At 36.7% G+C, this 26,949-nt stretch overlaps 1 protein-coding gene across 1 annotated transcript in view; it reads left to right on the top strand.

Annotated features, from left to right (window-relative positions):
* TSGA10 (testis specific 10) overlaps window positions 1–26,597 on the top strand; it is a 29,569-nt gene extending 2,972 nt beyond the window's left edge. The window contains exons 4-18 of the mRNA XM_035558035.1: window positions 30–185; window positions 889–1,062; window positions 1,227–1,304; window positions 3,885–4,036; window positions 5,490–5,605; window positions 11,311–11,465; window positions 12,676–12,731; window positions 12,963–13,131; window positions 15,054–15,164; window positions 15,716–15,901; window positions 17,613–17,822; window positions 20,728–20,930; window positions 21,229–21,333; window positions 23,078–23,200; window positions 25,901–26,597. Of these exons, the coding sequence (XP_035413928.1) occupies window positions 30–185; window positions 889–1,062; window positions 1,227–1,304; window positions 3,885–4,036; window positions 5,490–5,605; window positions 11,311–11,465; window positions 12,676–12,731; window positions 12,963–13,131; window positions 15,054–15,164; window positions 15,716–15,901; window positions 17,613–17,822; window positions 20,728–20,930; window positions 21,229–21,333; window positions 23,078–23,200; window positions 25,901–25,925 (2,019 nt within the window). The 3' untranslated portion in view covers window positions 25,926–26,597. The remainder of the gene's footprint in view (window positions 1–29; window positions 186–888; window positions 1,063–1,226; window positions 1,305–3,884; window positions 4,037–5,489; window positions 5,606–11,310; window positions 11,466–12,675; window positions 12,732–12,962; window positions 13,132–15,053; window positions 15,165–15,715; window positions 15,902–17,612; window positions 17,823–20,727; window positions 20,931–21,228; window positions 21,334–23,077; window positions 23,201–25,900) is intronic.
* The last annotated feature ends 352 nt before the right edge of the window (window positions 26,598–26,949 follow it).

Here is a 26,949-nt window from a genome sequence, read left to right as displayed (position 1 = left end):
TTTAACTTTATATCACATTATTCTTTAAGGAACTGAGTTCTGATCTGGAAGTTTTGAAAATATTGAGAGAGTGTGAAGGACTTAAATCAACGCTGAAAAAGCATGAACGCCATGTGGCGGAAATTCAGGGTAACTTGAAAGTTTTGACAGCTGAGAGAGACAAAATTGCCAAGCTTTATGAAAGGGTAATTCTGTTTGTTTTTCTGGTTAGTTAAAATAACTTAAGGTGATGTGCAAGAAAGATTTCAAGTGTTTTTCACGATACTTCTTTCAAGAAATATAAAAAGTTATGAAAAGTCTGAATTTGACAGTTAAATGCAAGCTTTTAAGTGCTGTCCTGAGTTAAGAATGCTTTCCTGAATCAAAGCATATATGCATAAATCGTTGCTTCATCTGTGATATTGCATAGTTTTGGGATTGCTCTGCATTACCAGCCATGTTTGCCTTATTATATTGACTGTAGTCATATTTTTTTTCTCACACCAGAAGATTTTACAGTTTTGAAGTAGAAAACAAAAATATTTTTACCGAACACTGAAATAATTTGATTTGAAAATATTGCTGAAAAGTCTCATGAGTGTTATTGGTTAGCATCCTTATTCTCTATTTTGCTGCTAAAATTCCATTTGCTGCCATGATGTGCATGTATGCACATACATGTATGCATGTATGATGTAATGCATTGTTATTTTGGCCTACTAAAAAGATAACGAATATTTTTTTCACTGATAATTGCTTTTTGCAAGCTTTTTAAAAGGAAAATCTGTTTCTTCTGTTGAGCAATTCTAACTGAAATTCTTTAACCAGTCCTACTTGTGGTTTCTGTACACGGTAATGTGCTACATTATTTATTCCATGTTTCTGCTATACTGCTTTTTTTAAAAACAGGCACAGGAAGAGATTTCCCGGCTTCGTCAGGAATTTATCAAATGCCCCAGGACTCCGAAAAGTGCTGTGACAGCTCAAGCTATGTTAAGGCATGTGGAGACAGAAAGGGATACAGCACTGTCAGATTTCCGAAGGATGACTACAGAGCGTGACAGTCTCAGGGAGCAGTTAAAGGTTTGATTTTTTTTCACTCAAGCTTATTTTGATGCAAAAATTACTTAGTATTGTAATTGAATTTGCTAAAGATTTCTATTCTAATACTGAAAGTTAATTGCATTACGTGTCTGTGGTGAGCTCTGACGTTCTATATGTGATTTCATTGTTGTTATTTGACACAGATTTCCCAAGAGGCTGCATTTAATGAAAAGGCTCACTTGCAGCAGAGAATTGAAGAGCTAGAAACTACTATTCAAAATGTAAGGGCAAGTAATTATTTATAGAATTGTAAATATAATACAGGTGACACTTAGGGTTAATCCTTCAGGATTGACCTGACTGCCTTCTGTGAGGAAATAACAGGAGGAGAGCAGTGGATGTTGTTTGCCTAGACTGTAGCAAGGCTTTTGACACTGTTAAACAGTGTCAAAGAGTAAAACTGACTCAGTGTTTTTGTATCCAGGTTAGGAAGCAGTGGTCTGGATGGGTGGGCAGCTAGGTGGGGAAAAATTTGATGGGTTGGTCAGGCTCAGCAGGTGGTAGTTAATGTCTCACTCAGCATGGAGGCTGGTAATGTGGATCACCACTTGGGTCTGTTCTGAGGTCTGTCCTGCTTAAGCTTTTCATCTCATAAGGAAGCAACTGAACATATGCTCATAAAGCTTGTAGATTTCCCAATATTGGAGAAAACAGTTGATATGCTCAAGAATAGGGCTGTTGTCCACAGGGACCAATGTCTGGGAAGAATGGCCAACAAGAACCTTACGGAAAAAAATACTTAGGAAAAAAAGATGAATGCCGAGCCCTGAATTTGTGATCAAGAGTCCCTGGCACCAATACGAGCTGGGGACTGATGGGTTTGGGAGCGGCTCTGCTGAAAAGACCCTGAAAGTCCTGGTGCACAGTGAGGTGTATGTGAGCCAGCAGTATACCATGACAGCAAAGAAGGCCAGGAGCATAGAAGGCTGTGTGAACAGGACACAGCCAGTAGCTTAAGGAAAGTGATTGTCCTCCTTTACTGAGCGCTCGTTAGACCACATCTGGAATACAGTTTTGCCCCGCAGTACAAGAACGACACTGCCAAACTGGGGCAAGTTCAACGAAGGGCTCCAAAGATAGTCAGGGCTGGAGCACTTGCCCTGTGAGAGGAGGCTGGGGGCAGCTGGGCTTGCTTAGCCTGGAGCAGAAGTGGCTTCAGGGGGACCTACGAGCTAGCTGCCAGTACTCAGCAAGAAGTCAGACAGAGACTTTTCATAGCAGTGCATGGTGGAAGGATATACAACAATAGACGTAAGTTAAAACGAGAAAGGTCCAGGCTAAATACAAGGAAACACTTTTTTCCCCAGTGAGGACAGTCAAGCAGTGAAACTGTCTTTAGCCTTGGAGATTTTCAAGACTTGACTGGACAAACCTGACCTCAGAACTACTTTGAGCAGGACTTTAGTCTAGAGACCCCTGGAGTCCATTCCAACCTCAATTGTCTTATCATGGTGTCTTACTAAGCCCCAGTGCTCCAAAAGAAAATGAAATTATACTGTTCTCTCCTATATACGTTAATATGGTGTAAATTACTTATGTTCAGTTGTTTGCTAATATATGGTCCTAAAATAGAAAATGAAAGCATTAATAAAATGGATAGAATTCTCGAGTGTAGAACTTGATTTTAAATAGGTAAGCATTGACTTCTGTAGTGCCTCTTTCTCCTAGATCTTGTGGTTATAAATTATAGTTCATTTTCATTTTTCCCCTTCAACATTTTAAATCCTATCAAGCTTGTAAATATAGTTCTAGGGATTACCTTATTAAACTGAATGCATCTGTAATGAATCCACTGAGTACTCTGAGTAGTAAATTAGCTTTAATCACACACTTGACACATGGTGTGTAGTGAATATCAGGAACAGTCTTGTTTTAGGTACATTGTTTTATTTCTTCAGTTTATTCGATGTCCTTTGAGTATGATACTTCAATATGAAATTTATGGCACTAATATTGAGAAAGGTACTGTACACCAGGAGCTTACTGACTTGCTCTTCAGTGGCCTGATCTTTGATTATAGTAATGCAGAAATTAGCACTGAAAGAATCAGTAAATAAGGAGAGGGACGAAGTGAGAATTTTTTTTACCTTAAAAGAGCTGTTTCAAATAATTTTGAAAGGACAGTTCTTTGAATATTAAGAGAATGTATAATATTACATTTTAATAATCCAGCACAGCTTGCTTTAAACTGGAAATTCTAAACTAGCTTTGTTAGAGTCTAAGCAAGAGTTTCTGGAACAGTTCTTTCTATGTTCTAGGTACATGCTTAAATGCCTCACGGTAATCGCTTGGACATATGGTGCTTAATGGAAGTGTTTTGCAGTGACTTCTCTATCCAGTTATCAGCATAGCTATATAACTTAATAGAAGCCTAAACCCAGCAGTGGTGGTGTCGTATCTTCAGCAGTGATTTCTGCCTCCATACAACTATAATAGTGTCTTCTGTTACCTAATTTCACACTGAAAATTTTAATGCTGATCAGTGCCAAACATTTTTGCCCTAGGACATAATTACCAACCCAAAATTTACGTTAATAAATCAAAATGTTCCTAGGGATCTGAAAGACGGGAAATTGTACATCAAAGGTAGCAAGAATCACATTTCAGCTCTTTGTCAACTATCTTTAGTAAGCTGGGAAGCCCTGAGTAAACAAGGTACTTGGAGATTTCTCTTTTGGTAAAAGATTTGTGTTGAATACAGATTTGAATTTGAATAAATAAGAGAAAAATATGAAAATATATGTGAATCAGATGTTTTTTTCAGTTTTTCATGTTTAATTCATGTTTAATTATGTTTATAGTTAGATAGTGAACGGTTAGAACAGATGTCCAAAATGGCACTAATGAAAGAGAACATAGATTCTCTGGAAACCGAGATGAAAATATTGGCAAGAAGAGCCCTGGACTCTGAAAATGAGCTGTGCCGCCAGAAAGCTGAATATGTTTCACTTAGGTAAGCAAAAGTATATAATTGCATTAGTTTGATAAGTAATGTTGGCCTATGTCTGTTAGTTTTCCTGTTATTTAGCTCGAAGGGAAAAGAATCTATGATAGTTGTTCTTGTGAGCCTTTCTTCTTTTTGCAATGAAATGGTTTTCCTCACTGCTTATTTATATGTAAAATGTTGGCCTGATGGTATTACGATATGCTGAAAACCATCTTCAGTAAAAAAGCAAAATTCACTCTGACTTAGATTAGGAGCTTTCTGTTAGAAGTTGCAGTGTGATTTTTTTTTTTGATGGATTGCATATTAATAAATCATTTTCATTTCTAGTTGCTGTTTTTACAGAGGCAAACACTTTCAAGCTTATGAGTGTCACATACTCAGTTTCAAACACCCTTTTCTTAGTTTTGCATTCTCTTCAAGAGCAGAAATAAAACCGAAGCCTTCCGTTGAGTTTTTGGCCTGCTGCTCAACTGAGTTCCTAACTGTGCTCAGAAACATACACTGGCACTAGATAGACTTAGGTGAAGCTGTTAGGGAAGAAAGCATAGGGCAGTGAGTACATGATAAAAAAGATAATTTAGTGACTGGAGGGGAAGATCAAGCACGTGTGAAATTTCTGCAGAGAGGTAAGAAGGACTAGATCACAGACGGAACTAGGCTACAGAGTGAACAGACTGCAGGAGAAGATACTGTGGTTCTTTCCTTTGTATTTCATAAAATGTAATTTAGTTGGGCAAATAGTTTCCTAAACCCATGTGTCCTTAAAAGTGGCTGGTATAGTTAATGCATAGCTGTTGTAGGGGTTTTTTTTGTTGGATTTTGATTGTTGGGAACGATGGGTGTTAGCATGCTATATTGTGCTGGCCCACGACACCTTTCTAAGGATACTGTGGTTTCTAAAATAACGTGAACTCCTTTGACAAATCTTGTCCTGAGTTACTGCTGCTTTATAAGATGTCAGATTTATGAATATTGTAAAAACTGAGTTCTTGAAGATTAGTTGCCACTACTAAAATATTTTTTTCTTCTCCCCCAGAACCATGTTGACAGTTCTCTTCAGTTTCTTCACTTATGAACATTAATATTATTATGTGATTTGAACACATGACTTGGGTGTAACTTAAAATAGGTCAAGCATTCCAATTTGTATCCTAAGTAAAGATTTTTATTTTAATAATTTTGACAAATTTTTAGTTCCCCCTGTTGTAGAAAGTTCTTACTTTCCTGTGATTTTTTTTATAGGGGTATTCAGACTCTAATGTCCAGAGATTAAGGTTAACATTTATAAAATATCCTGAATAGTCTAAAATATACAGAAGAATCTTGCTTTTTCTTAACTTTGGCAAGTTTAGTAGCATTTCAGAAAGGAAAAATATATATATATATTTATATATTTATATTTATATTTATATATATATAAATATCTGAATTCTCCTGTTTAATGCTTCTGCTTTTCCAGCTTATGGAATGAAGAGACAGAACAGAGTCTTTCAGAGACTCAGAGAAGCCTTATTAAGAAAAAATATGAAATGCAACTTTCAGAAGAGAAAATCAGACTCTTGGGTGAGAAAATTGGTGAGTGGCAGATAGATATTTTCTAATAAAATTCAGTAGGATAATTGTTATATTGCTACTTTTTCTTTTGTTTCTTATGGGTTGCAAGAAGAGTGTTGAATGCAAATAAATATACTTTTGATAGTTTTAATTTTTTGTGCAAAACATCTTTTTTCTTTCATCGTTGGAAGGTTTTTGCATTTTAAAATGATACAAATAAAGCTCTTGCAACTAAGTTTGGGCTGCTGCATGTACTGTTTTCTGAACGAGGTATGTTGATGCCAATGTGCAGTGTCTGAGCCTGTCCGTTAAATTTGTGAACCACTAAGGTGGTGGTTGCACCTCTCAGCATCAGTGGAAGATGACATAATCAGGAAAACATCCTTTATAGAGTATATCCTATATTCTATGTTGCACCTTTTTCATATTATGGAAGTAAAGAGGTGGACACAGTAATTATTCCTAGTGTGCCAATGAATATGTTATCATTTCCAGAAATACAACTGTATCGTGTTATAAGTCTTTTATTATTTCCTATAGATGCAATTGAAAGGATGTGTTGTTAATTGCAGTAGTGAATTTGTGAAGGGAAAATAAAACTAAGCTATAGCTAATGATATCTAATGTTAGCGTTGTCTTATACTATTAAAATATCTTTATTTCCATTAAATATTTCTTTATTCCATAAAATATTTAAAAAATATCAAATATCAAAAATTTCTTTATTCCATAAAATATCTGTATTTCCATTACTTGAAACTTTTAAACTCCAGTTATTTGGGTTTAAGCATTTCACTCGAATAAGCAAAGTGAACCTAAATTTTTGAATGCTTTGGCTAAGGTGTTTAAGCCACTCCTGAGAAGGCTAGAAAAGATATTTTGTCCATGCTATAATCTACATATTTCGTTCAAAAAGTCCTAGACCCCGGTATAGTGAAGTACGGACTTAATGTTTGATAGCAGTGTCAGTCTGTGTGTCGTTGCATGCTTTAGATCATTCCCAGAAAACGCCTGAATTAAGCATATTTTAAGCCTCAGAAAAATGGCAGTTTTTGAAAGCTGAATAGAGACTTTTCAGAATCTGGCATCAGCGTGTTGCAGCCTGGATTCAAAGAGATGTTTTCATTACTGTGAGGCAAGTCCAGGCAAAGAAGCCTGAAATTAATGGAGACTGCCTTTCTGCAATCTCTGATTATCCTCTTGATTATCCTGTCACCACAGGGATAACAGAGGAAGATGCTGACTAGAAGGAAAGAAACTACAGTGTAGGTGTGGAGAGGGAAGGTACTGAGCTGAGAGATTTTTAACTGCAGAATCAATAAGGAATGTATACTGAGACTACAGTTTGGATAAGACAGCATATTCCTTGTGAAACAGGGAAAAGTAAAGGTAATAAAGAGCTGAGAGACAAATTGAAAAGTTGGGATGCTATGCTGGACAATAATTTACAACAAGGAAGATGGGTTGTCAGAGGAGACTTTTAAGTAGGAAACAGACAGGGAGCAAGGGAGTGGAGAACCAGTGTGGAAGTGGCACCAGGGAAAGCTGGAGCTATGCAAGAAGTCAGACTGAAAAATAATAAAGGGAGTTAATGAAGAAGGATTGGAGACATAAGTGAACAGACCTAGTATCTAAGTGGTTAAAGAGACTAGGAAGAACCTTAAAATTGTATGACTGGTTCAGAGATGATAGGTAGGACTTGCAGCTATTGGACTCGCACAGGAAATAGAACCAGTGAGCAGCCATACATAAAGAAGATTTAGGACGTACAAATAAATCTGAAAGCAGGAGAAAGATTGGAAGTAAAAGGAGATTGAGTCAGAAAATGTGGATTTAGGAGCTTAGGTTTGGTAAAGAAGGAGTTTAGGATGAAAACCTTAAGACTTAGGGCTGACCAAGTGAAGAGAAAGGAGTAGCAGCTAATAGTGTCTTCTTCTTGGAAAGGCAGAATTGGAGAGGATGGAAAGAAAGTATGTGTGCCCACTAGAGAACCTTTTTGCCTTTTGGAGTCTGGAATGGAGCTCAGAATTCGCAAACCTCGTGTTACCTTTGCTGGTCAGCAAAATAATAAACTTGGCAAAGCATCTCTTCCCAGTGCTCTTCCACAGAGAAAATGGCAATATATACCCTGCTGGTTTGTCTTCTATGTCATGTGACACATGATAGGAATCCAAATCCTGCTTTTCACTTTTCACACAAATTTGGTAACTTGGTACAGAGACAGTGACTAAAAGGTTGGGAATGCCATACGTAAGGTTGTCTGTACTGCTTAATCAATAAACCCTGGTCGTTTTTTAAGTTATGATATTGTCTTTAATTACACTATCATGTGGTGTTTTTCTGTAGGAGCCTTGCTGCAACTTTTGCAGAGTTTTGTAGGGAGTAAGTCAGTGTTGTCTAGTGAAGCAAGCTTGTCTATCAGATCTTCTCCTTAGACAAAAATACAGGGAATAATGCAGGTAATTGCAGAAAGAGAAGCACATGCTATTAAAGCTGTTAGATATTGTTATGCTGTAGTTTGTACTATTGCTGTCTGTACCTTAGAATTCTGGGGTGATGCACAATCAAACTTCTCAGAATTGCTCACTAACTATACATACAGCCTCTTCTCAGAGTACCCAATTTGAGATATCAGGTAACAATTTCCAGAAATTTTCACACTCACAGCCGTGGAAGGAATCCAGGGTTGTTTTTATTGAACATGTAGTACTCTATACTGAAAATTCAGGTCATAATTCAGGCATTCAAAATACTCAGGTAGCATTGTGCGTTCATCTTTGGGCCTCCATTCGTTCTCTGTGAAATGGTGTTAAAAAAACTTTGCTTAGAATCTCAGAATGGTTGAGGGTTGGAAGGGTCCTCTGGGGGTCATCTGGTCCAACCCCCTGCTCAAGCAGGGCTTCCTAAAGCACATTGCGCAGGACCATGTCCAGGAAGCTTTTGACGATCTCCAAGGAGAGAGACTCCACCATCTCTCTGGGCAATCTGCCAGTGCTCAGTTACCTGCATAGCACAAAAGTGCTGCCTGGTGCTCAAAGGGAGCCTCTTGTGTGCCAGTTTGTGCCCACCGGGTACCACTGAGAAGAGCCTGGTGTCTATACGTTTGAAAATCACCTCCCTCACCCTCCTGGCCATGCTTCTTTTGATGCAGCCCAGGATACGGTTGGCTTTCTGGGCAGCAAGCGCACATTGCTGGCTCACGTTGAGCTTCTCATCAACCAACACCCCCAGGTTCTTCTCAGAGCTGATCCTAATCCATTCTCTATCCAGCCTGTATGTGTGCTTGGGATTGTTCCAGCCCAGGTGCAGGACCTTGCACTTGGCCATGTTGAGCTCCTCGAGGTTTGCACAGGCCTACTTGGAGCCTCTCCAGGTCCCTCCAGATGGCATCCCTTCCCTCCAGCGAGTCAACCACACCACACAGCTTGGTGTCATTGGCAAACTTGCTGAGGGTGCGCTCGATCCCACTGTTCATGTCACGGACAAAGATGTTAAACAGTGCTGGTCCTAATAGTGACCCCTGAGGTCCACTCGTTACTGATCTCCACCTGGACATTGAGCCATTGACAGCAACTCTTTGAGTGCCATCATCCAGCCAATTCCTTACCCACTGAGTGGTCCATCCATCAGATTCATGTCTCTCCATTTTAGAGACAAGGATATCATGGGGGACAGTGTCAAATGCTCTGCACAAGCCCAAGTAGATGATGTCAGTTGCTCTTATCTACCAATGCTGTAACCCCTTTGTAGAAGGCCACCAGATTTGTCAGGCACAATCTGCCCATACTGAAGCTATGTTGGCTGTCACCAATCACCTCCTTATTTTCCATGTGCCTTAGAATAGTTTCCAGGAAGATCTGCTCCATGATTTTTCTTCAGTCTGTTCCATTCCATGACCTTCCTTCATCTTTGTGTCCCTTCATTAGACTTCCCCATAGATCCATGTCTGTCTTGTCTTGGGGAGACAAGAACTGGACACAGTGCTCCATCTGTGTTTCACCTGTGCTGGAAGGATTGCTTCTCTCCACCTGCTGGCAGTGCTCTGCCTACTGCAGCCTGACATACTACTCATCTTCTCTGTGGCAAGGGCACGTTGCTGGCTCATGTTCAACTCGGTGTCCATCAGGCTCCCCAGGACCTTTTCTGCAGAGCTGCTTACCAGTTGCGTGGCCACCAGCATGTACTTGTGCCTGTACCTGGGGTTATTCCCCCCCATGTGCAGGACTTTGCAATTGCCCTTGTTGAACTTCGTGAGGTTCCTGTCAGCCCATTTCTCCAACCTGTCCAGCTCCTACTGGATGGCAACATTACCCTCTGGTGTATCCACTAATCCCCCCAGTTTTGTGTTGTCTGCATGCTTGCTGAGGGCATACTCTGCCCCATCACCCAGGTCGTTAACGAAGCTGTTAAACAGGTCTGGACCCAGTATCGACTCTGGGATACAGTGCTAGTTACCGGCCTCCAGCTAGACTTTGTGCCACTGATCACCACGCTCTGGGCCTGGCCATTCAGCCAGTTTTCAATTCACCTCATGATCTTCCCATCCAGCCGATACATCATCGGTTCGTCCATGAGGATTTTGTGGGGGACAGTGTCAATGGCCCTAATGAAGTGCAGGTAGACAATATCCACCTCTCTCCTCACCTACCAGGCCAGTCATTTCATTGTAGAAGCTTTATCAAGTTCATCAAGCATGACTTACTCTCGATAAATTCATGCTGACTACTCCTGAAGATTTTCTTGTCCTTCATGTGCCTGGAAATGGTTTCCAGAATTAGCTGCTCCATCAGAATTTTCATTAGAGCGAGGTTTGAACACTGTCTTAGTAGTTTTTAGAGCCATACATCCCAAATACATTGTGGAAATTTGAGTGTCTTTCATCTTGTGTATTAAAATAGGGAGAGGATCCGTGGAAAAACTGGAATGTGAATATATGGTATGATGTCCCTGAAAGACTGAGCCACAGATTATTTTAGTTCTGTTGTTTTATCTCCTGGAAGTACTTTAAAAGTTACGCTGATATTTAATGAGTAATTTGCAACCTGCACGCTTTTTATGAGAAGTAAAGTTCAGTGTAAGAAGGATCTCGTAGTTCTCCCCTGTGAATGCAGTGTGTATACCTCATAGAAGAACTGATTCTCTGACCTCTTAAAGGTAACGTGTAGCACTTTGTTAGCTGAATGAACATAGATCTCTTCTCAAACCTGATTTTGTAATAAGTATATTAATTGTTTCCCTCATCATTATCTTTGCATTTTTAAGTGATGTTGATTTTTTTAGGTAGTCATTTTATACACATGTACATAAAGTTCTTTTAAATCAAGGACTGTTTCACAAAGACTGTCTAATATCAGGATATCCATCTCTTTTACTTCATGTCAGTCACTCCAGGCTGCAGCCTACACATGGCTCCTATCTATTGTAATTCTGTTTAAGCCATTTATTGTTATAATACCTAATAAAGCTACTTTGAATGATCCCAACATTTGCTGTTTAAAGATATATTTTTTTTTCTTTTTTTAAGCCACGCAATTTAAGGCCTTGAAAGAAGAATGCAGTTCTACAAGTATCAGTGGGATTATTTGTGTTTCTGAAAATGTGCATGCTTTCATATTTTCTTGAAGGGGAGCTTTTGCTATGTTCTTTCACTTCTGAAGTGTATCAAAAGAACTTTTGTCTTGAATGGGTTGAATTAATAAAAATGAGACCTTTCTGATTGTGTTCAGATAACTTTTCAAAACAAAGTCTTGCACAGCAAGAGAAGATCTGTGCTTTGAAAGAAACAATTGTGCGACTTGGTAAAGAGAAGGAAACTTTGCAAGAGTGTGTGGAAGAAGAAAGAGAGAAGATTGTCGCTTTTGAGGAAAACCTGACAATTAAAGTACGTTCTAACATGTAAATAGTCAGAATGGGTTATGGAATCACAAGAGATGAAATAGAGGAAGGATCTGTTGGGTCATCACACCTATCTTATTTGGTATTTACAAATAAGTACTCAGTACTGATCTAGTTCTGCTTAAGTTTCAAGGCAAAAATAAAACTTGTGTTAGTTAACAGCAGTGAGTTTGAGCAGTGTTTGGTGTTTTGCATGATTTATACCTATCAAGACAGGAGACTTTAATTACTTTCCTAAAGTGGAGAAAGGTAAATTAGTCAACCAAATATTTTGTTTATCATAAAATTTAGCCTGAATTCTTTCTTGGGGCTCATTGATGTTAAAGATACAGTGCCAATTAATATTGCTTTTCTCATCATTGATGTTGCATCTGAATGATATCCTTTACAACTTAAAGTACTAGTTTACCTAAGTAAATTGCATCAGTTTGTTGCATAGTATGATTTCAATCTGTATAACGAAGCTGTTTAGTTCAGAAACATTATCTCACTTCTGCTTAAGTTATCTGGATAGATAACTGGATAATGGATAGATTTAGGATAAACTAAATAAGGTACTTCATAACTGTTGTGATTGTTAACTCAAGAATTTGCACTGATTTTAACAAAGTATCAAAGAAAGGATATTGCAGGGCAGACTATAATTATCTTGCCATAAGCAATGGCTACACATTTTAAAAACTGTAAACTGTAAAATGGTGTCTGTTTTAGAGAAGAGATGTCTGTCTCTCATGTCTCTTGTGTTTCCAGTGGAAAACATTTCCTTAGCCTATTTATACTCCTTTTAATATATGTATCCAAAGATAATGGAGTGAAGTGATATAATTTGTCTTAGTTTTTGTTTGTTTGTTTGTTTAAATGGAAATACAGTGGCAGAGTTCTCATTTTATCAATTAAAACCTACCAGACTCTGGTAGTTTATTAACTGTAGAAAAACTGTGATGACTTATCTAATAGATAGAAGACATCATTTACGTTAGGGCGTGTGAGCCAAATGCTACCTTTAGAACCACAAAGGATTAAAAATTTTAATTAAAATGGTTATATTCTGCAGAAGATTTTTGTCTAAACAGTACATGATGAATCTTTGTAAACCAGAATCCATTTTATATTAAACAGTTAAATTAATCAGCTCACTGAATAAAGGGAAATTATAGCAGTGAGGCGTTTATATTGATTTTGTATTTCTTTTTAAGGAGAAAACCATTTCAGATTTCAAGACTCTGATTGCTGAGCTGGAGCGTTCCACAAAGTAAGGATAGTATTTCAAGATCATTATTAAATTTTGATTAATGTTTAACATTAACTCAAAAAATGAATCATAGTATGTGCTAATGTATACATCATTTTTTTTTACTCTATTAAATATTAAAATGTTACAGCTTTGTTTCTTGACTTGCAAACTTAACCATTGGAAAAGCTATCATTTTTAATAGGCTGGGCAGTATTGTGGTACCTGAAATATTTATTATTTGCTGCATAGAAAATCTGCTGAAGCACTCTGTGTCAGTGAGAAAGATATCACCAGTTTGCGTCAACAGCTACAAGACACCAACAAAGAACTTGCACAGACTAACAAGAACAGAGAATCATTAGCTCAGGAGAATGACAGGTTACAAGAGCATCTTTCTAATATTGAGCAAGAAAATCAGGTATATTTGTATAAAGAACTCTTGACTGAAAAGGAAAATCGGGAGTTTTTCTTGTGGTGCTTGGAATTAGTGGGCCCTTATGAAAGATAAAGCTGCAAATGAATTTTTAAGCTTGTTTTTCAGACTGAGTTTTTTCACTTATTGCTTAGGTCACTTGTATAAAGAAGACCAGCTATTCTCGTGTAATGGTTTTGCTGTTTATCTCCAGAAACAACTAATTAATGCTTTTCTTTCTGGTCTTCATGTAAAACATTGTGGCAGTTATAAACACTCCTCCCGTGGAAAAGTACTGTAAAGGACACAGTGGATATTTGTTATACTGTGCTGCGGCTGTCCCAGAGCACTTACAAGCTTACGTAAAAGCTTGTATCAAAACCTTTGATTTACTAATAATTTTAACACATTACAGTTATTAAATTTCACAACTTTATTAATAGGATTGTACTTACGGTTCTTTAAAGGGGCTTTTGGAAATACTTTATTATAACACATTATATTACCTAATGTGTTACATATTTGTATACAGTTAATAATGAAATTAGTTAGCATACCTAGACTAAAGTGTAATCTCATGCACACATAATGTTCATGCATCAATGTGTTTTCCAAGAAGCCAGAAATTAACCTCGGTATCTGTAGTGGGTCATCACTGTGTAATGCTCTGCTTTTTCTTCTTTTTGCTAAAGCTTCTGCCTTCATTTAAGTTTTCTGATGTTTGCTTTTTCTCCTCCCTCGTTCAATTGCTTAGAATATCTTAATCTTTGAACATACTTTCCTACCTCCTGACTTTCTCCTCTTCTAGAAATGCTTTAATCACCAAAGGTAGGTAGTGAGTGTCAGCAGAAACACGGGTTGCTGAAAGTGATCACTCCAATGAATCACTATTCTGAACCTTCTCTCAGAATCCCTTTCGTTACTGATACGGTCAGCTGGCACAAAATAAAGCCACCTGTTCCTTCTAGCTGCTGTTAAAAGCTTCATGGTTTTCTTTGCAATGTGCCTGGATGCTTGTAGAACTTAGAAACAAACAAACAAAAATCTTAGCATCACATGATTAACTCATTTTTAATGGTCTTGCCTCTATAATGTGCATTAGTTCCTCAAGGTTTTTCTGTTAATATAGGTGAAATTCAATGTGTTTTAATTAGCATTCTCCTATCTTCACTTGGGCTTGCTGGAAAAGTTCACAGAATTCCAGAGCACCTTTCTCAGCAACTCACAGCCCTTTCACAACAGGAACATGGGTTTCTCTATAGCCTAGTGTTTTTTTGTTTGTTCATTTTGTTTGTTTTTGTTGTTTTTGTTTTGTTTTGTTTTTTTCACACATACTGCTTCTTGCAGCTGAGTGTTCTCATAGTAACTTTGTAAGGAAGGGAGAGCTTCTAGAACTGCCTTGTTCAGAAACCTTTCTGCAATTTTTTTCATTCTTTTCTGTTTCACAAGCAATAGTTGCCAGAACTTCTGTATGCATTCTCCTAATACTTGTGGCTTTATTTTTCCTGATTAGAACATAAAAACTTAGGTTTTTTGTTTGTTTTAGTTTTTTCAGTCTTCTGCATTTTCAGAAGTGAAATTTTAAGGGGTTATGGCATGTAAAAAAGGGGGAGCCCCTTAAATGGGGTAGGCTATTTTACTGACCACCTAGCTGCTGAATAAAACATCTGTCCTTTTCTAGCTAGTCACAATATTTCCTGATTTACTTTTTTCTTCATATTAAGATTTAGTATTATTTTTAAGTCAAAGAAGGTGAATATTTTTGATACATGCAACATTTTGTTTGTAGAAATCCACATGGTTTAGATTTTGTATATCCTTTAAAAAGTTACTTAATAAAGCCATAGGCTCTAGATACACATTGATTTTTTGTCAAGGTACAAATAGTATACTTTAACTTCATAAAAGAAAATAATCTTTCTTTACAGGCACTGTATAAAAAAATAGAAAACTACCAGAATGAGCTTGATGACATGAAGCTGAAAGCCCAGGACTCAAACACACACATAGTCAGGCTGAGGGGAGAACTGAAGTCTAAAGTGAGTATGTGGATTAAACCTGTTAGTAAAAGTTGTTCCTTTAATTAAAATTGAAATCATAACCGTGTTTCCACGGAAGAATTTTCTTCCTAGCCAGAACCTACTTGGATTTTGTTAATATGTTTTTAATAGTTTGAACACATTTTCTTAGCTGATTTTCCAGTATACAAGTAATGAAGTATATTGCACTGTTTTATATGTGTGTCTCTGTGTTTATTAAATTTAAAAGTTCAGTGAATTATATAGGAACTCGTGACTCTTTTGTCTTTTACCGTATGGCATTAACAGTAATAAATAATAAATAAAATCTACAATATATTGCTATACCTCATATTTTTAATATTAATTTAGCCATTTTTAACAGATGTCTCTTGAGCATCAAAATACGATCATCTGAAACAAAACACTGTTTCCTAAGAAAGTGTCCCAATGTTTTTTGGTAAATGGCAAAATTCTCTATAGAAAGAGAATTTTCTGTAATATCTGTAGACCATCAAATATCTCAGTTTGTGAAACTTGCTGGAAGTTATAAAACGAGCTTTATGTGTTAGGAGAGAGAGAACTGCAAGCTTTTGGAGAATTACCACCAAGCACGTAAACAAGGAGAAAGCTGGGAAGCAAAATGCTGTCAAGCAGAAACAGATTGTAGCTCTGTTCGACTGGCACTAATCAGTGCAGAATCTGAGAACCGCAGGCTGAAAGAGAAAATGAAGTCCCTTGAAACAGAGATAGAGCAAGTAAGTTGAAACCATTATTTCTGTAGTTCACTCTTGATATGATCTGGCAATATTTTTAAGCTTGCAGCTGTTTAAAATTATGCGTAATAACACATTTAACTCATATTTTAGAGATAGTTGCTACAATGAATTGTATGGAGTTTGAATTTACTTAATAACATAATTAGACTTCCATTAGTCACACTTGGGAAAAAATCTTTAAAAATAAAAAAAGCATATTTCAAGGAAAAAGGTTATAAAACAGCTCTCACATTTGGAATCAGCTGAAGATATAAACTCCCACAGAATTCCACAGCATACCTGAAACATGTCTAGTGCTGTGTCACCTGTTACGTTCCTGTCCATGCTTTTCTTGCTTCCAGCTTTTCAACCTTCTTTCCAGTGCTTTAGGTGTCCCAAAGATCCTTTTCCTACTTGAAATTGTGAAGAACATAAAGGGAAGTGCACAGCATGGCTTTGAAAATACATTATGAACATATAAAGTATTGAACATATAAACTATTTTCTGGTTTGGGGTTGCTGCAGTTTTTGCTGCAGATGATCTCTGCTTCCTAAATATCACATAGGCTACTGAGGACTGTCCGTGCACATTACATATTCAAGAGGAACTGATCTGCAACTGTTCATGAAGATGAGACAGATGAGAGATGACAGCATTAGCAAACGATCACAGGACATCTGTGTGTCAGATTTTGATATTTTTTTAATATAACAAAACTGGTTGGTGGTCCTAGTTTGTGCACTCAAACAGGTAGAGATTTCATCCTTCTTCCTCCTTCCCACATGCCTTATATTAATTATAGGAATAAACAGACCTCTTCATGAAAACTGTGTCAACAAATGGAGTCAGAATTCCAGATGGATATCATGTTCAGGTTTGTAAGGCATGTATCTTAAATAACTAATTTTTATTAAGAAATCTTAATGTGCTTAGTAGTGCCCTTGTGCTTTTTTTTAGGCAAGACAGAGCTAGAATTAGTGTGATGTACTCCCCCTACAATCATCTCTTTTCATCTCAGTCGTAAGAAATCTTTCCAGGAAGTCAGTGCTTTACATCTCCCCTTACTTTTGTCAACCTTCCACACTCTTTCTGCCACCCACTGAATATTAAATGGTTAAAAGTGACTGGAAATACGAGTCAGGTATGACTGGGCAAAGTACAGGCATTTTTCAAACAGGAAAAAACTGGTTATGTTAATTTAAAATACATAAAATTCTAGAAGTCTCAAGTCAGAACTGCTGCTGTTGGTTTGTGGACTACTTTTTAGTGTGGCTTCTGTCATCTCTTCATTATGCCTGAGTTTATGAGTGACAGCAGTATAAATATGACTGACAGTATTTCAGCATTCGCCGATTTTCTGCATGCAAGAATACATTTTATTGTAAAAATAAGAAGGTCTAATCTGAAATGAAATGGAGCCCATGACAGAATTTTGAACCTGATTAGCTCTGTAGAAAGAGTAGAATCCTAGGAAGAGAATTCAAAATGTCGGTAGCTGGTTTTGCTAACAGAAGCAAGAATATTTTTTTCTATTTATTTTATATACAGGAGTTATTTAAATAAATAACTTTAAAGTTTATTCCAGAATAAACTACTGCTGCCTCTTAAAATTCACCACAGCTTTGTAGAAATGTTCTTGTAGGATTTTGAAAGCGGTTTTATAATTTCTTTGCAGTACAGTTTTGATTATCTGATATTGCTTTATTGTAGCATTTAGCAACAGAAGAAGCATACCAGTCTCAGATTTCTACTTTACGCAAGTCTCTTGTGAAAATGGAAGGAGAGCTGCAAAACATACATCAGGAGAGAGTTTCTATACTTGCAAACCTCACATCTACACAAGAACTTTGCATTAAATTAGATGCAGGCAAAGAACTATTAAATCAGCAGTTAACTTCCACAGCAGAGAAGGCAGAAAGGGTATGTGAAATATATTAGAAAAATAATTTGATATTGTTGTTATACTTAAGGAATGTCAAACTACTTAGAGATCTAGAATGATCGAAGAAATCCCTATTCATCATTATTGTCTCATTTTTTATTTTTATTTTTTTAATGTTTAATTTGGCATACCTCCGGAACTTACTCCTCAGAGGGTGGATGCTGTATGCTATCTGAAAAGCTCACTCTTTTGCAAGATTTTACTTTGAATACTGAAAAGTAAGGACTTAAAATTGCGGATTGTTTTCTCAACAGATGTCTTGGATTTTACATCCAATCACTTAGTAAGCAGAATAGCTGGAGTAGTTTCTTAGCAAAGAAACTTGACACAGACATTAAAGTGCTTGGCTGTTTTAGGAATTTACAATCTCTCTTTAATAATTTCTCCTTATTTTTCCTTGAAAAACAGTTTCTGTTGGCCTTGATTTTTACAAAAAAAATACAAAATTAATATTTGATACACAAAATTAAAAAAAATCAGCTTGGATAAACTCAGAAAAATTGTTCATACATACTCAGAATATTCAGATATTTTCTGCATAATTCTATTGCTGTTCGGTCTGTTCCCTGCTCCAGCTGACATAATTTCATGTTCCTTGGGCTTCCAGCATTCTCTTTTAACCTTTACGCCATTTCTATATGCAATGAGTAAAGTTGCTGTTTGACAGTTGGTTATTTGTTCCAGCCAAATGTGTTGTAAGATGTCTTTTGTATAATTCTGGAATACTCTATGATGCATTTGATAGGGAAGATTTCCAGCGTATGACACTTGTCTGAAACTTTTGTGAGATTTAATAAGACTTCCAGTATCCTTCTGGGAAATTGTCAGAGAAGGGGCTTGCTGGGGTTTTGTGGAAAGAAGCAAAAGTTTCAGGAGAGAAAAATGCAGAAATGCAACTGGAGAGTTTTGTGAAAATTCTGAACCTGGGAAATTTTCGCTATTTTTTTCATACCTTTCAAACAGTACTCTCTCATCAGCTGCGTATAACCCTCAGATAGGGCTCTTATTTTACGTGGTAATCCACTGGAGAAAGCTACATTACTAGATTGCAGCACATGTATGTTCAGAAATCAAAACTAAACATGATGCTGAATAATGTTTTTTCAGTGGTTTTAATACAATTTATTTTCTTATAACTTACGCTGTCTACAGTTTTTAGTATTCTTTTGTTCTGAAATGCAAAAGTAAAATTGAAACAGTTTATAGGCAAGGGAACTAGATTTTGATTGACAGCTAGTGGAAATTTGGATCTTCAGAAAAAGGAAAACTTTCATTTTAATTTGTTAAAACCATATAATTTGGATTTTGCTTAGTGAAATGAAAAATGCTTTTTCTTCTGTTGGCCTATTACTCGAGTTTTCTCAGTATTGTCCTGGTTTGAACACAAAAAGGGTTATCCTCTGAAAATTCTGAGGAATGTGTTGGAGATTTGGGGTGTTTGTTGAGGAGTCTCAGCTCATAGATATTCCACAACCATTGGGTGAGCATTATTGAGCATAATGTAAAATAGGGTTGACGAAAATAGACAAAAGTGTTTACAATATCCAAAGTGGACTCGGTTAGATATATTAAAATGAAAAGATAAAGGAAAAATAGCATCTAGTTTACTTACTAGCATTAAACCAGGCAATTTTCTGCATCTTTCATTAGCTAACTCGATACAGATTTTCCTGATACACCTTCTCTGGGGTTTATTTATTTTGTGTGTGTGTGTGTGTATGTTGCCTTTTCAGTGAAACATACAAGGTTTTATGGGTATTCTTCTTTTGTAGGTTCCCCTGGGGATATCTAGATGTTTAATCTCTTGTTTTGGATTTTGTTCATTTTCCCTTCCTCCCTCCTAAATTTATTCTTGATGCTCTGTGTTGTGGTTTAGCCCGGCTGGCAGCCAAACACCACACAGCCGGTCGCTCACCCTCCCCCCTCCCTCTCCGGGATGGGGGAGAGAAACGGGAAAGTGAAGTCTGTGAGTTGAGATAAGGACAGTTTATTGAGACAGGAAAATTAATAACAATAACAATAATAATAATAATAATATATATGATAATAGTAGTAATGTGTACAAAATAAGTGATGCACAATGCAATTGCTCACCACCCGTTGACCGATGCCCAGCCTATCCCCGAGCAGCCGGCCCCCCACCCCGGCTAGCCACCCCTATATATTGTTCAGCATGACGTCAGATGGTATGGAATACCCCTTTGGCCAGTTTGGGTCAGCTGTCCTGGCTCTGTCCCCTCCCAGCCCCTGCTGCATCCCTAGCCTGCTCGCTAGCAGGACAGAGCGAGAAGCTGAAAAGTCCTTGGCTTGGTGTAAGCATTGCTCTACAACAATTAAAACATCAGCATGTTATCAGCGCTCTTCTCATCCTAATCCAAAACATAGCACCCTACCAGCTACTAGGAGGAAAATTAACTCTGTCCTACCTGAAACCAGGACACTCTGTTAAGTAAAATAAGTGTCATCTCACTCTGCTGGAGATGCAGATATTGTTTGGTTAAATGACATCTGGATGTAATCTCCTGCATGAAAATAGTTAATCAGAATTCCTTCCCTCAACAAAATGTAAAACTTCCCTCCTTCTCTTTGATAATTGTGTTTTTCACATGAAGAGTGTGTCCATTGATCCATATATTTCATAGCAGTTTGTCATTTGTATTAAATATGCTTATGTTCAGATATATACATTGGGTGAATTTATAAATCTGACACAGGGTTTTGACTGAGGTCAAATAAAACAGTTATCAACCACCTCGGAGTAAGAGTGTTTCTGGGTCATTGATACTAGAATTTATTTATTATTTATTTAAAAAAAAGGTTACCCTAGCAGATGGCCAGTAAGGTTAACAGACATACACCTAAAACTTTAAAATCTTTGTTTAGCTGCAGAGTGAGTGTGAGTCTTCCTATTCTGAAATAGAGCTGCTGAGAAAACAACTGGGAAATGAAAGGGCATCTCTGAAAAACCTGGAATCTTTGCTTGCGTCCAATTGTGAGAGAGAATTTCAGTCACAGATAGCAAAGCAAGAAAAAGACTCCGAAATTCAGCTTCTCAAGGAACAGCTTTCTTTAGCGGAAAATAAGCTGTGAGTAAATGACCAGGAGAATATTGTATTTTTTTTTTTTAATTCTTCCCAATTATAAACAGATGGTTTATATTTAGCTCCATTTTTACCTTGGATACCTTAATAGCAGAATATACCAAAAACCTACTTTTAATTCTTCAGCTATAACCTGAAGGATGTTTCCATGTAGTGCTATATTTTACTCCAAAACAGAGTCAACTGCATGGTGTAGCTCTTCTTTTCATTTTGCTTAATTGCATTTGGTACCATACTTGGAGGGTTATGGCTGCTGTCTAATTGAAGCGTATTGGCTTTACAGTGCTGTGCAGAGCCGAGATTTTACTCAGCTCAGAAATACAACAGCGCAGCTGGAGTCAGAACTGGACATCACCAAAAGACAGCTGGGAACTGAGCGGTTTGAAAGGCAAGTACATGATTTTGTATTATGCTGCCTCCACCTAATTGGGGTGAAATACAATATAGTACTAAGATTTAAACTAATTAGAAGGATAAACAGCAAAGATTGTGTTTGCTTTGCTGTACATCTCCTGTGTGTTCAGAGGCTACTCATGTCACTGAACTTTGTGTGAAACGTGCATTCTGTCTAAATTCTTTGTCTGCCAATGGAATGAGATACTGACGTGAGCTGCCCTCTGGAATGGCCTGTTTTAGGATGGGGTGGATCACTTTCCTGGAAATGCTTGTCTGTCTGCACTCATTTTCCTTGATTTATGGTGAGAGTCTAAGTGATTAGTTGGTTAAATGAGTAATTTATAGACTACTAGTCCTGTGAACGCTTCTTTTGGCTACATCTGCAGTAGAGGACTAAATCAGGACAGAGCATTGACTTGAGGGATACATACGATTTAAGTTATAATAGATACTCTGGAAGAATTTTAGCCCGTACCAACCTGCCTTCTTCCGAGTACTGCTTGGGACACAGAAGGTGCCAGGGATGGTTCCCAAATGACAATATGGAGGAAATTTTATTTTTTATTTAATGGGAGTGGGATGTGAGGAGAGAGTATAACAGTATGTACAGGCTGTTCCATATAATTTAGCCACAGGACCAGAGAACGGTCTCTGGCCTGCTTTATGAGTTAGTTTAGCTCTCTTGTCTTGGTGTCTTAAATAGTTTCTTATCTGTGAAGCAAAAATAGCAGTATTTCTCTATTTCATGGATGTATTGAGGATAAAAATACTACAGTGCCAAGCATTATTTTGGGTACATAAAGGAGATGACTAGAAGAAGCAGAGTGATGTGATTATAGCATAGGTTGAGAATGAGGTCTCCTGTTTAATTGTGGCAAATTACTTTGTTGATATTGTTCTCTCATAAGTAAGGATGAGGGCTTTGAAGGGAAAACCTCTACACTTGAGATTATGTATGTCTTTTTAAAGATGAATTTCTTAAATATCACAGTGTATGTTTCAATTTCAAACTGGATTCTCCTTTATCCTGAAGTCATGGCAAAAGATGCAGAACTTTGGTGTTAGATGTGCGAGTCAGTTAAGGTGGCATTGCGTGCTTGGTCAGCTGCATAAAACAAGCAATATTGTGTACTAATGTAGCAGTACGTTTGTTTCAAAAGAAACTCAGTCTTCTTTAAATCTACTCACTTTTTACTCTTCTTTCTCCATTCACCCTGCGTGAATGCATCCATTTTGTAATGTTTGGGTATTCCCAGGTGGGGGATACAAATGTTGCTTCTTGAGGTGTTCAATGGCAAAATGTTGAATCAGCCTCGGTACTTAAGCTCTTCTCCTAGTTAAGGATAATTCGTTACTCACGTGGTTATTTACAGTTGCAGTAACATTAAGATTTAATTTACAATTTGTTAGCACCACAAATATTAGTGAGCCTCTTTCTGAGGCACAGATCCTTTGTTACCATTCTTGAAAAAAAATTCTCTTCAAGGGAATTACAAACACAATCACCTGAATTGTTTTGGAAAGAACAAAGTTAGGTTGCGTTATGCAGTCTGTAAGTCAGTAGTTGCAAACACACTATGCAGAAAGAGATTTGCTAATCTGTCTTTCAGAGTATATTATGAATACCATTAAATCATTTAAAAAAAAAAAGATGGCAAAGGAAATGGTAATGGCTATAAGATAACTGATGATTTTTGAAAAGTGCTTAGCCTGTGTCTAAAATTATTTTTATCTAGGGAACGTGCTGTACAGGAGCTTCGACACCAAAATCGTACAATCCCCTATCAGTTAAGCTCTACGTTAAGAACACCATCACCTGAATGTACACACCGTCGATCTCTGGATTGGTCCCTGGAAGGGTAAGCAGTTCAGCAACATTTAAGTTCCAAACACTGAAAAAAAAAATAAAATGTTAGACTCTGATATTTCTTCTTGAAATATCGGCTCAATTCCACAGAATTACACTGCTCAAAAAAAGTTACAAGATTCAGGACCATAATCTTTTGATGGTACTCCTTTTATTTTGTTTTATTCAGCTATGTCAAAACTATATTGTTGATAGCAACCACTTGCACCAGGATGCTATAGCCATAAATTCTTGAAACAATAATAGTAATAATGTTACATAAAATCTCCACTTGACTTGCCATCATTTTGTGCAGCTATAAATATTTTCATATTTCCTACATAAAAGCTCATAACAATCCAGCCTTTCTTCTTCTAGTAGCTTTCAGAATCGTTTTTACTCCTTATATGTATATATCCGTGAGCATTTTTTCCAAGAAACATAAATGCATTCTAAAAGTCTTCAAACATATGTAACACTACAGAGGAACAAAGCCAATTTTCCTTTTAGGAGTCACTGAAAGGAACCTCCATTGTATACAGCTACTCCCATCAGATTCAGTCTGAGCTTAATTTCCTATTTGGTAGCTGCTTACTTGTTGCATCACAATTTTGATGGAGATAGATGGCAGCATGCATTAAAAATAATTGCCAGTTGAGAGGGAAAAATTCTCAATTCAAGATTTACAGGGAATTATTTCTGCTTTTGAGGTGGTTATGTACTTCCAAGATGAATTTTGTTAACAGTTTTGGTAACTCAGATAATTGATTCATCTTTGTTATCATGGACTCCTCTAAGTACTTAAGTCCTAGTAATACAAGGCAGGTTTCTTTGGGTCAACGAGATGGTCCTAGTGCCCTTAGTTGGAAAACACAGCAGTGCAAGCTTGTTACTTAGTCTACTTCTCTCTACTCAGAATACAGCATAGGTTTTAAATTTGTTGGAAAAAGCTCTGTATCATTTAGAACAATTTAATTTATTTTTTATTACCATAACATTTTCTTCTATTTTTGATAGTCTAAAGAAAAGAGGGTTCCATCATCGTATTGATAGAGGTGATTATGGTGCTGTTTCTATTTGTATCGACCCCTTATCAGGGTGATAATATTCCTTTCTAATTAGTAAACTAAATAAATTGGTTTAAAGTAAAAACTGTTTAAATTTCATATCAAGACTAATCTTCTACAAACTAGATTATGAATTCAACTCCTTTCTTGTTTGCTTTTTGTATTGTTTTTCTCATTACTAGCCTGATGTGGCATGATCTGCTTTTGTAATTCCTATGGAACAAGGAGTTTAAATAAAGACTAAAAATAAATGATGTGAAGCAAGTACAAATACTTTGTTTGCTTAAGATCTTCAGCTGGTCTAAGCTAAAACTTTCTGCATTAATTCAATGTAGCTTTTGAATGTAAATGAACTTCCATTTTTTTCTACTAAATTATTTTTAATTTTTGAGTGCCCAAGATACTAATATCATTCATAAATTTTTACTTAACCAGTTCTTTTTTATAATTTCTTGGCCAAGTGAGGAGAACTAGGGTTGTTCCAGATTTTTTTTTTTAATAAATGGTCTGTGTATTGATACAGTGATGAACAAAATAGCCTGTTTGAAAAGACTCTCCTGAGATAAAGAGGTCTAAATCTCAATCTGTCTTTTTATATAGGTGATTTGTATTTGTTTTACCTATGTCTGGGTGAGTGCTCTAATGTCCAAAATACTAAAGCTCTTTATACATTTGATGTTAAGAACTTAAGAGTTTGCATCAAGAAGACAGAACAGTAGAAATTACTGAAATATTTATAGATGATGAAATCATTTCCCTCCCAGCAAAATCTAGAAAGATTCAGAAAAAAATTGTTGAGACCAGGATGAAAGAAAGAAAAGACAATGTAAAGTATGACCTGACAGAGATTATATTAATGCAAACATTTGGGTGTAATCATCAGCAGAATCACAGAATTAATTAAGGCAATTTAAATGTATATACGAGTTGATGAAATGTGATCTAGCTGTAAGTTCCTGTTGGATTTGACGGAATGCAATACTAGAAGTAGACTTCTAGGAGGTGAAATTTCATTTTTTGATGCTTGAAGATAACTTACCAGGGATTCAAAAAGATACTGTAGAAGACAATGACTTACTGGTGGAAAGGCGTCTTCCACATCTAATGCCTGCCTCTGCGGTGCATGAAGCATACTGAGACAGCAGTGCTGGAATCACTGTTGACACCCTTCCTCCTCTACAGTATTTTTGTGTGTTATTTCAGCACACAGACCATGGTGGAAGATGAGTCAGGCAATCACCTTTTTATTTATTGAGAAGGTGCTATCAGAAGTAAACTGGACAGTAACTTTTTCTCATTCTCTCATCTTTGTGTCTTTATTGCCCCAGACTCCTTGTCTCAGTACAGTGAAATGAACATGCCTTGTATTTTGTCTTGCAGACCTGATTGAAAAGACTTTCTGTACAACTTTTGTAGATGATAGGAGTGCAAAGACTGTCTTTCTCTTCAGAGAGCATTATAGCACTTTTGCACAATACAGTCTAATTCTTCAAATCATCTGGATTGACTGCTGAAGAGACTGGAAGGCCTGCTTATATTGCTTTCAGAAATCTTAAATTTTTGCACATGGAAACATCAGAAAGTATTTCTATATTCACCGAACATTAAACAAATTAGACTTGGTTTTGTTTTGTTTTGTTTTCTAGGAATTCTTCATTCAAGGACTTTTAATGCTATATTCACAATGGCCTGTGAAGACCCTGCACATGATCTGGAGAGTTAGAGTTCAAGTTTAATTTTAATTTCATTATCATTTTTCCCTGCTGAATGCTTAATTTCATTAAATCTATTTCACAAATGCTTGCATGGGCTTTTGGACACTCTTAATGTTGTTCAGCAGGAAGAAATCAGTCTAGATGGCTTCCCTTCCCTCCTCTCTGCCATCTCTTTTATTTTTGTGTGATACAGCCCATCTCAGTAAACAGAGAAAAATGCAGGTTCTGTTGAATGTACTGACACTGTGCTTATTTTAAAAAGTGCCTTGTTTTAAAAAGTGATATAACTGAAAAAGGGGATATAATATAACAATATGAAACTTTATAAAGGTGTCTATATTCAGGTGTTAGAATTTGAATGTATTGTTGCTGAACTGTGTGAAGATTATGCTTGAAAGAGTTTTTCTTTTTTTCCCCCTTAAAACCTGACCTACTCCTTAATTTGGCTAAAAGAGGATAGTGATGCCAGGAGATACAGCTGTGTTGTGATATCTATGTATGAAGATATGTATTTTTCGTATCTTTCTGATATACGTATACACTTGAGGTGTGTTCAACTTTTGAGAATTTTACTATAACTGCACTGATTTTCTACTTAAAGAGCTTTTTAATATGAATGAATACTGTTTGGTGATAGTTATTGTTGCTTAATCTTGCTCAAAATTTCAGCTCTTTATATCATAATACTTGTCACTGTTGTATATTTGCCAACTTTAAATGCCAGGAGGGAATGTAGAATTCTCTCCTAGAAACCAACTGGAAAATCCCTGCCTCTGTCTTTGGCAATATATAAATAATTCCTATTTAAATCAGTAAATTATTCACTTTTTGCTTTTGCTTTTTTTAAACAGTTCATCCTTCTTACTGTATTCCCTTCCTCAAAAGAAACAATACTTTATTCTTCAATGGAGGTGACTTGATTTTAATTTGTAGGTCCTGATTCTTCCTTCTTTATTTATGGCACTCTTACTCAGCCACGG

This window comes from Cygnus atratus, chromosome 1 (genome assembly GCF_013377495.2).
Source record: "Cygnus atratus isolate AKBS03 ecotype Queensland, Australia chromosome 1, CAtr_DNAZoo_HiC_assembly, whole genome shotgun sequence".
NCBI lineage: Eukaryota > Metazoa > Chordata > Aves > Anseriformes > Anatidae > Cygnus > Cygnus atratus.
The sequence above is the reverse complement of the archived record's forward strand: the minus strand, read 5'-3'. Positions and strand labels throughout refer to the sequence as shown.